Source organism: Nansenia antarctica (assembly GCF_963989245.1).
Source record: "Nansenia antarctica genome assembly, chromosome: 11".
NCBI lineage: Eukaryota > Metazoa > Chordata > Actinopteri > Argentiniformes > Microstomatidae > Nansenia > Nansenia antarctica.
This window is the reverse complement of record NC_137681.1, coordinates 3,566,415-3,576,839: the sequence shown is the minus strand read 5'-3', so window position 1 is coordinate 3,576,839 and position 10,425 is coordinate 3,566,415. Positions and strand designations below refer to the sequence as shown.

The window sequence follows — 10,425 nt, the reverse complement described above, 5'->3', positions numbered from 1 at the left end:
ACTGTATCCCTCTCTGTAAATTGTTCATGTGGTGCCAACAACACAGGACGGACTCAAGAAGGAGCTTGCAAAACTTAGTTTTCCTTTCTACAAATTAAGAACAACACTACCTACATCCTCGTGTTTCTGTCAACCGCCCAGGAGAGAAAGCACCACAGCAACGCAACAACCTCCACATCTTTAACACTTTTTCTGGCTGGAGCAGAGGGTTTGTACAGCAATCTGCTCTAATGTTTGGAATTCAGGAGAATATACCGAGAGGGGGGACCACTATGAAAGAGGAACCGCTGGGCGGTGGGATGAACTCGGTCCGCTCGTGGATGCACACAGCTGGGGTGGTGGATGCGAACACGGCCGCCCAAAGGTAACGTTTGTGCCAAATCATCATCCCGATTTTTTAATGCATTTCTCAGATCTCAGATCGACCCTAAATCCCCACAATGCCATGTATCAATTACACATCTCCCTGTGCACCTCTTCAGCGCTCTTTTCCCTCTTTCCCTCCGTTCATTACATCATATTACTGTTAAAGTGACAAATCAAGAAATCTCCATCCAGTCTCTAAAACGTGCTTCCAGATCCACCAATCTCCCAATATTTTTCCAGCGTGGCTCCATATATCTCAAGTGTATCTCTCCTCCATCTCTCCCTATTTAACCGACCCTCTCTCCTTCTCTCCCCCCAGCGGCGTGGGTTTGGCCCGGGCACATTATGAGAAGCAGCCGCCGTCCAACCTCAGAAAATCCAATTTTTTCCACTTCGTCCTGGCTCTGTACGACAGGCAGGGGCAGCCCGTGGAGATCGAGAGGACAGCTTATGTGGACTTTGTGGAGAAGGACAAAGTAAGCGCTTTTTGGGGGGGAAATATCATGAATATCGTCCCATTTTTGACACAAATTATTATCAAATATCTATCCGGTGCTAAAAAGCTGTAAAAGATTTTAGCTCGTTGAGACACGTGCACTGAGTTTTTAGGCGATTTTAAGATTATTTTTTGAATGTTCTCAATTTTTTGAATGTAACACAATTGTTTTTTATTGAGAATATATAGTTTCTATGAGTCCCTGGATACTTATGTAGTTAGTAAAGATAGAGAGACAAGCAGACATACACACAGACAGACAGACTGACATCCACACTTATGGCATTTTAGAAATTCAATCTTATTTATTTACCAAGAGAAGAAGAAATTAACAGAATACACCAACACTAATATGTCCCACTCATACGATACGATGTTGGTTATTTTCAGGAACCAAACAATGAAAAAACGAACAATGGGATACATTACAAACTACAGTTGTTATACAGCAATGGTAAGTGGAATCTAACTTTACTAATATTGAGAAAAAAAAATGCACGGCTAAATGAATTATGTACAAATAAGGTTTATAAGCCTTGATGTCAATTCCCTTTCATCGCCTTACGGTGGTTATTATTCTGATATTGCATTTCAAAAGCTGAAAATAAACCTCGACTATATCGGTGTCACCACTTTCTTTCTATAAATTGTCCAACATGATTTACCCAAGTTCAACCAAGTATTGGTAAAAAAAAAAAAAAAGGAACCTTTCCCTCCTTCTCTTTCGATAATCATATGACACAATTTTAACCATAATAATAATGTTTTGCTGAAAAAAACCCAGACATTTTTTTTTACATTTTCTATTGTGTAAGACTGGATGCATATTTCACACACAGAGATAATATATCATAATAATATTTCATATTAGAGAGATTAATGTGTCCTTATGAATGATGTTGTAATGAATGTTATTCTGCATTATAGTAACATATGATACCTTTCCGCAGGCGTCAGAACAGAACAAGATCTTTTCGTACGATTAATTGATTCCATGACAAAACAGGTAAGATATTATTCTATTCTCCGAATTATGGTGGCTGGATTACACAACATGCGCGTGATTCTGAGAACATGCGGGTTTTGGCTATATTATATATTATATTATATTAATATACATATTGTTATTATTCATACATTACAGACAGCAGCACGCTCTCGGTGATTAGGCTACATTGATAGGCTACTATTATCATTTTAATTTAACTTTACAAGATCAGGTCTAGCAATGAACCAATAATTATGCAATACTTTTACATTTTGCATTTATAAATATCCTAGTCGGCGGATGAAAATAACCTATAGTGGCCTCTCTTTAATTCCAGTTATACGCCCCTGGGGTCTCCCGAATCCGTCCATTTCTTCTTAATTTTTTTATTTAATTTGTACCCTATTCAAAAAAGCGTTTAATGTAGTCTTTTTCATTGTCCAGTTAATAGAGTCGAGATTGTAATTGCCCTGAGACATTGTAGCCTAGATATACCTCGAGGTCTCAGAGAAATGCTTGACTGATATTAACCGTTAGACACTTGTCCTAATCAGAAAAATAAAACAAGCTTTGTTCATTTGTCTTATGGCTTTAACTCGCTTTTTTGAGGGGAAACAGCTCTGTGATTATGTACTATTTATAACGGGACATTTAAAGCCTGATATCTGTTTGGTATTTGGATGTAGCCATACTGTCTATACGACTTTATATAGTTCTTGTAATTATTAGTATCATTTCATGTGGCGCTATAAGAGTTAGACTTTCTACAAACTATCGATTCATATAATAAAAGTGCCCCTTTCTAAGAGGCTGATCTGAGCTGACAATGTGCTCTGTTTCCTCTGTATATACGAGCTAAATGCTTTCGGAAATCATTCTCGGGCTATAAGGGCCACAGTGTAAAGTATAGCCCTTTCCACCCGCCAAGTTCCCCATAATATAATATAATATATGACAGCTTTGAGCTTTGAGTGTCCGGGGTTTGTATAGTACCATTGTTATGAACGTTGGTGTTATTAACATGTTGGCAGCTCTCATAATAATACTAGAAAATATTACACGTTGAATGCATCAACCCGCTCCCCTCAGTGACTGGGTCTGAATGCATCCCTGGGTCTGGATATGATCAGAGAGTCAATGACGCTGAACAGTCAGTTTATGGATTTATCTGCAGAAATAAATCACACCACGATAACTACAATACTCCCCAAAACCACACCAATTTATGTGGTCTGCCCCTTCTGCCCCCCTATAACTGGGAAAAAAGCACCCAGAAAAAAACGAGGGAAAAAAGTGAAAGCGACTGACTTATTTATTACTATAATAACCGACCAACTATTTGATTGTTGTATTATAGCTGCTTTATTGTCAAATCGTGACGTTAGAATGATAAGGTTCTATCTCCGTTTAGGGCAGTTCAGAGATATTGAGCGTCAGCGTTTTTACATTCCATTATGTTTTGTGAGATGAAACCTTTGTATTTTATGAATTACTAACTAAAAAATGTCAACATTTTAAAAACAACACCACACAGGCATTAATAAACACCTAATGGATCAGATTATGTAAAGAACTACATTTTGACAAAAATGGAGATAGAACCTTATAATTCTAACGTCACGAAATGTGGTTCACATGAAGTTAATTTTTCACATGTTGTCTCCTGCATGGCCGCTTCACACCCTCAGTAGCCCCGTTGTTCTCCGTGAATAGAAATGTGATCCAGCGTGTCCTACATACATCTGACGTGGTCGCTAATTACAGAGTTTATCTTTGAGCAAAAGCATCGGGTTTGGGTTTGCATCCTTTCAAAACAGAATAGCCCCCCTAAAGCCGATTGCGGGACAGGGATAGTCAAAACACGAGGAGGGCGCATTGGAGTGTACCCGTGCATGGATGGATCACAGACCGGGGGAGAGAGGAGGGAGAGAGAGGGAGAGACGAGGGGGATAGAGGGAGAGACGAGGGAGAGAGGGAGAGAGAGAGAGACAGAGAGAGAGAGAGACAGAGAGAGAGAGAGAGAGAGAGAGAGAGAGAGAGAGAGAGAGAGAGACAGAGAGAGAGAGGGAGAGAGGGAGAGAGAGAGAGAGAGAGACAGAGGGGAGAGAAAGAGAGAGAGGGAGAGACGAGGGGGAGAGAGGGAGAGGGGAGGGAGAGAGACAGAGCAAAGAGAACTGAGAGCCATCGCACCTACAGCTCCACGCCATCTGTTAAAGCCAATGCTCAGAAATTAGTCAACCGTCCCGCCGACACACACCGCTTTTTATGCCGAGAAAAATCATTGTTAGCGGCTCCAAATAAACAACAGATTGCCCATTAGCACTTTCCCCCCCAACTATCTGTAGATTATAACCACGTTGATGTTGTAGACGGTTATGGCTATTATTTATATTATTTACATCGCCCGTCTGCATCTGAGAAAGCGACGTGTGATAAGGGGATGAATCTCTGAAATTGATTACAACAAATATGTACAATGTCTAGGATTAATTATATATATAAAAAAATAAATCTACCCACACACGTGGCTCGATATTTAAATTCATCGTATTTTATTGTGTTGTAGGAAATATATGCGTGTGACAATTATATAGCCTATTTGAAAGATACAAAATAAATACATCTATATTTATAATTGTCAGGGATCTGTTGGCCTGTTGTAGTATTGTAGTGATGTTGGTATTTTATTGCCCTTCATTCTCAATTAATTGAATCAATTACGAAATTAATCGTTCATTTGATTAATTTAACGTTGATTTAAAATCCAAAGTGTACTGTATTCCTCCGTCTATTGTGTGCGCCCAAAATTGAAATGTATTATTGTATTATATTTTCTGATGTATTTTTTTCGCTTTGATTTCAAGGCTATTATTTATGAAGGCCAAGACAAAAACCCAGAGATGTGCCGAGTCCTCCTCACCCACGAAATTATGTGCAGGTAAGATAATACCGCCATGATTGCAATTATAAACGAAATGTCTTATTCATTCATCTGCCTTTTCACTGGTTGATATTTGTTTATTTGGAACCCATATATTATATGTTGTTAATTTGGGAGATTTGTGTTTTTGGAGATCCTACTCCTCCATGGTCGATCTATTGTCCCACAAACCTCTTGTTACGGTGCAAACATATCGACCAATAGACTATTTGGAGACATAGCATATGTGTTACAGCTACACTCAGCCCTGCATAACGGGATATGTCAGACAGACACAACGAGGTTACATTGCATGGACGACCAGAGGACATGATGGTACTGAATCAGACCACATCCATACCAAATGAGTGGATATATTCGGGGCTATGTATTCCACTGACATAGACTGTGACAATTCTGGTCATTGATGACATGAGATGCCAGTATATATCCTGGATATTATTCCCGAACAAAAAAACTATTGTTTTTGATACCTCAACATGTTGGCCTCTGCGCCAGTGTCACCGGATTAGATGAAGTTGTATGAAGGATTTGAGGGAAGATGACCCCTAGATATGCTAACATCCGGGGTCGTGGCGTATGAGGTCACTGTACTACAGCAACGCAGGGGCCTCCTGCTCTATCCCTCATTATCATGCCATAATGCGGAGAAGGGACGTTTCTCCTCCGACGCTCGCCTGCCTGGCATGCATATCAATTATGTTTCTTGATTCCAGCACACACACACACACACCGCTTCTTGTAAGGGCCATTTTCCAAGGAAAACACGCAGATGTGATGTTGAGCAATAAGTGGAGGGACTGGTAGACTTTCTTTAATCACTTTAGCTGTCAGCTTTAAAGAGCTTTACATTCTCTCACCATACCATATGGTGGTAATTTAGCTCATTTGGACATGTAACCGTAATACTATGCTTTTTTAAATGCGAGAAGCATAACATTTTTAGTTCCATTTCAACGTTAATTAAAGCCTCAGTTGATGGGACTATGGCGAGAACCCACCACCACCACGTACCGACACAACGAACGGCACTTTGGGGGGAGAAGATTGATGCAGGCTTTTGAGCTTATAATTAATAAATGCCCCTACAGAAAGACTGGTTGAAGATGGCATCTTGCATCCTCTCCAGAAATAACAGCTTGACAATTAGAGGTAAACAAAAGCTGAAGCTGTGAAAAGTTATTCCCCTGCCTCTTGGCATCGCCTCTTCTCAGTTCACTGCTAAGGCAAACACCACAACATGTTGTTTTCCATCTTTTAGCAGCAGTGGCAATGCTAGATGTTTACCCGCTGCGACTGACTGGCTACCATACCAATCAACAGCGTCAAGCTTAGCCACGACGATGAACTCTGTTTCATGCTCAGATAAAGATCAAATTAAAAAACACCAAAAAATAAACACTGTTAGACTGTTGTGAAGGTACACACACGCCACTCTCACACACACACACACAGACACACACACGCACACAGAGTGAACCGTCTGAACTTGACTTTGACCGTGTGTCACGTTCCCTCCTCTCCAGCCGGTGTTGTGACAAGAAAAGTTGTGGGAACAGGAACGAGACCCCCTCAGACCCTGTTATCATCGACAGGTAAGCGCCCGCTATCTGTGTTCCTGTCTCTCACGTTGTTGTGTGTGTGTGTGTGTGTGTGAGAGAGTTGAGTGGCCGCCCATGGCCCCTTTTCCTAAGCCTATGCTTTTTTGCCTGGTGTGTGTGTGTGTGTGTGTGTGTGTGTGTGTGTCTCTCTGTGTCTCTTGTACAGATCCAGTGCTGTGTGTGTGTTGTTCTTCCCCGGGTTGTGTGATGCGCAGGTGGGTTGACTTGGAAACCCGCTCCTCTCACAGGGGATTGGGTAATTGCTAGCCCGGTTGTCAAGGGAAGCTGCTTTTTTTTCTTCCTTTCCAGCGGCCCTCTCTCTCTCTTCCTCTGGCTTGTGTGAGGAGCCTCGTTTACGCCTTGAGAGCGTTTGGCTTTAAAATTCAGACCTGTATCATTGAGTGCCTGCCTCCTAATGCCTTAACAAGTGTTTTATAGTGGATTGTGTCATTTATTCCATTTTATTACCTCAGGCCCCCTCTGCATATGGGAGGTGTTGCTGCCATTGTCCCACACAGACTAGCACTTGAGGTAGCGCCGTGATAGATTGTAGCCTACATTGTTGTTGTTGTTGTTGTCGGTTGTTGGTTACTGTGTGTTCTCAGCTGTGATTTATTGCAAATTAACTAATAAGGCGGGCTAATTTACGCGGCAGGTTTGATGTTTATTAGTACCAATACTACAAGATTCCTCAGGAGGGCTGCTATCTTTACCGCTGTGACGAGAGTCGCTAATTGTCCTTTAGCGGGGTGTGGAATAGTTAGCTACTGTGCTTGATAAGTACGAACAGGTCGGTCTCCCTTTCTGGTACGTGAGGCTGGATGCTAGGGCTAGGGGGGGGGGGGGGGGAGAGGCCCTCTTAGCGTGTCGTGGGGCTAGAACAAGCCCACCTTGCTCTATAAACTGAAACGCCACGCTGATTCCAGATGCAGTAAAGGAGCGTGAGTTAAGCCTCTGGTTGAGGCCTGCTGCGGAGGGGAGCGCAGTAGTAGTAGGGCCTCTTGGTCATGTCAGAGGGGAGCCGGTTAGAGGATCTTTGTCATAGTTGTTGATGGTGAACTTTGCTGTCCTTAAAGCCTGGAGAAATTAGAACCAGGGGTGAAAGATGATGAGTAAAGCCGGGCGGAATATGCGCCACCACCAGTAGATAGCAATGCTAATGCTTGACTTGCTGGAATAGCTGTTTGCTTAGCGGGGAATGTTTGGTATCTGAGACAGGGAGAACATCTCTCTTATTAGTAATCAAATAGGCCTGGCCAGTTGCTGCCATCATTCAGAGCGGGCCGTGTCAACCGGTGGAAAATACAGACTCGCATTTCTGGGGGAGCAACCGGCTGAATTTATGGATGTATTCACATGCATTTGGTTCTCCGTGCATATCATGCTGTTACATTATTGCTATGTGTGTGTCTCTTTTTTCTTTTTCTTTTTTCTTTTTGGTCTCTTGTTACAGACGAAACATATAACATTTTATGAACGGGGGGGGGGGAATGCTGTTTTTTTCGGCACAAACGCCGAAGGTGGAATTATTATTTTTCATACCTTTTCCCTCCCTCAGCTATATAAATATCTCTACATGTGTTTACATGTGTTTCACATTGGCCTCGTATTGTATCTTGACAAATTGGACAGCGGGAATGACAGCGCAAACTGCCAACGCCAGTTGTAATGTGGACTGTGTAATAGCAACACATTAACAAGCAGGATTTACTGGTTCTGTGCTTAGCAATGTTATCGCTCTTGGATGTTGCACTGCTTTTTTATTATGATTTTATTATCATTGCCTAACTGTCATAAACTTCTCTGGCCGCTGACGGTTTGTCGTCTAAAAAACAGTGGTTCAGGTTGGTTGTAGGCCTACGTACCCACATCTACCCACATCTACGGCAGGGGTAGTGGTAGATAATGACACGGTGGAGAGATCTGTGTCTCCTGTGCCTTCAGGACAGGATCTGAGGGGACTCCAGGACTATGCTCGCTCTGGGTTTGTTTTGGTTCGAGGACAGAAAACGTGTCTCCCCCCCTCCCAGAGAGAGGTTCCCTGGGAACCTCTGTAACACGAAGCCTTTTCACTTGTAGAGCCAAAACGAACGATACTGTATATTTAGCTTCAAAGTAATGGAAGGTGAGCACTTTAAAAAACAGGGTGTCACTGATATTGAGTCGCTATTTGCTCTTCCCATAAATTGCCGGCGCTTTGTATTGTCACTAAATACAGTTCAAAGTATCCGGTGTCGACGCGCTTTGTGCTTCAATCTGGTGAACAATGAGTGTAACACAAGTCAAATAGGAAAAGGAGTTACAGTGGAGGGGAGAATTGAATCCCAGGGAAGAGAGAGAGAGAGAGAGAGAGAGAAAAAAAAAGACAAGTGAAAAGGCGGGGTGGATGGGGGTGGGGGGGGGATATTGTAGTGAGTTCAAACAGTGGATAAAAAAGCTCCCATTTTCATTGTGATGTGTGTGAATGGGATTGGGGGGTATCGTTTTCATAGAGGACTACCACGATGGCGTTCTTGTGGAATCACAAAAGCAGATGGTCTTCATTAGACTGTCCCATTGTCTGCCTATCACAACGAGCGGCAGGATGATTCTATCCTCTTTGCACTCTGCTGTACATCCCATCCCACAATTCAACACTGCAACACACAGCAGTCCCCGGTGACTGTGCTGCTAATGTATGTGGGTGCACATATAACAGACATCATAAGACATGGAAAGGAAAAAAAAAACACACACACACAGACACAGCTCTCTCTATTGTTCTCTGTCTGTATGTGTGTATGTGTGTGTCGGGCTGTGTGTGTGTGTGTGTGTGTGTGTGTGTGTGTGTGTGTGGCTGTGTGACATTCCCAAGAAAAAAATGTGTACGAAATGTGAACGTTCTCATTTGGCTTATGGGAGTTGAATTTTCTTTTTCATTTTTTTGGGGGGTTTTTTTTTTTTTTTTATTGACGTTACTTATGTTTCATGTTGACCATTCTTCTGGAAATGTGGGTTTTCAGCATCTACAAGAACTAGAGTGTCCAACTGTTGGAAAACTGAAAGGACTGATTGTTGAGTCAGACAAGGGAGGTCCGATTACGTTACAATCAAAACATCTAACTGCAGCGCTCTGGAGGGAGAGGGAGAGAGAGGGAGAGAGAGGGAGAGGAAGAGAGAGAGAGAGAGAGAGAGAGAGAGAGAGAGAGGGGGAGGAAGAGAGAGAGAGAGAGGGAGGAAGAGAGAGAGAGAGAGGGGGAGGAAGAGAGAGAGAGAGAGAGAAGGAGAGGGAGAGAGATGGGGAGAGGGGGGGGATAGAGAGAGAGAGAGGGAGAGAGGGAGACAGAGAGAGAGAGAGAGGGAGGGGGGAGGGAGAGAGAGAGAGAGAGAGAGAGAGAGAGAGAGAGAGAGAGAGAGAGAGAGAGAGAGAGAGAGAGAGAGAGAGAGAGAGAGAGGGAGAGGGAGTGTGGGAGATGGTTTAGCACTGTTCAGGCATGCTAACCAGTCTCGTGATCCATTATCGATAACGCTCTCAGCAACATTCTCCCAGATGGCACACGGGGGGCAGTCACACTGCTAGTTGGCATGGCGCAGGACAGTAACTGGCAGCCGTGCAGATCTGGCATTTTCAATGGAGTTTAGGAGACTTATCCATTCCAAATGTGTCCTATTTTCCTGTAGTCAAGCCAGACATCTGCTTATCCCATTTTGCTCTTGGACTTTGTTACAGCTAGCGAGCGAGCGAGCGAGAGCTACGTTTTTTGGGAGAGAGAAAAAAAAAGAAAAAAAAGAGGAAAAGTTGGATTTAACAGCTGTTACAGAATTTACTGAATTCTGACCCCAATAGGATGTTGAAATATATAAAAATCAACCCTCTCTACACCAGTTCTGTGCGTCGCCCGTGTTTATTTGAGGCATTAAGACAAGAAAAAAAGGGGTTTTGTGAAGCTAATGTTCTATAGATAAGCTGACCTGCATGGGATAGCTTGATAAACCGAGTATAGGACTGTTCGGTTCTTGTCAGGGCTTGGCGTTAGTAGTAGCCTCGTTCACA

At 42.8% G+C, this 10,425-nt stretch overlaps 1 protein-coding gene across 1 annotated transcript in view; it reads left to right on the top strand.

Annotated features, from left to right (window-relative positions):
- Nucleotides 1-230: 230 nt before the first annotated feature.
- ebf3a (EBF transcription factor 3a) overlaps nt 231-10,425 on the top strand; it is a gene marked incomplete at both ends in the record, with an annotated part of 86,027 nt that continues 75,832 nt past the window's right edge. The window contains 6 exons of the mRNA XM_080541887.1: nt 231-364; nt 686-842; nt 1,253-1,316; nt 1,813-1,868; nt 4,715-4,788; nt 6,318-6,386. Of these exons, the coding sequence (XP_080398013.1) occupies nt 231-364; nt 686-842; nt 1,253-1,316; nt 1,813-1,868; nt 4,715-4,788; nt 6,318-6,386 (554 nt within the window). The remainder of the gene's footprint in view (nt 365-685; nt 843-1,252; nt 1,317-1,812; nt 1,869-4,714; nt 4,789-6,317; nt 6,387-10,425) is intronic.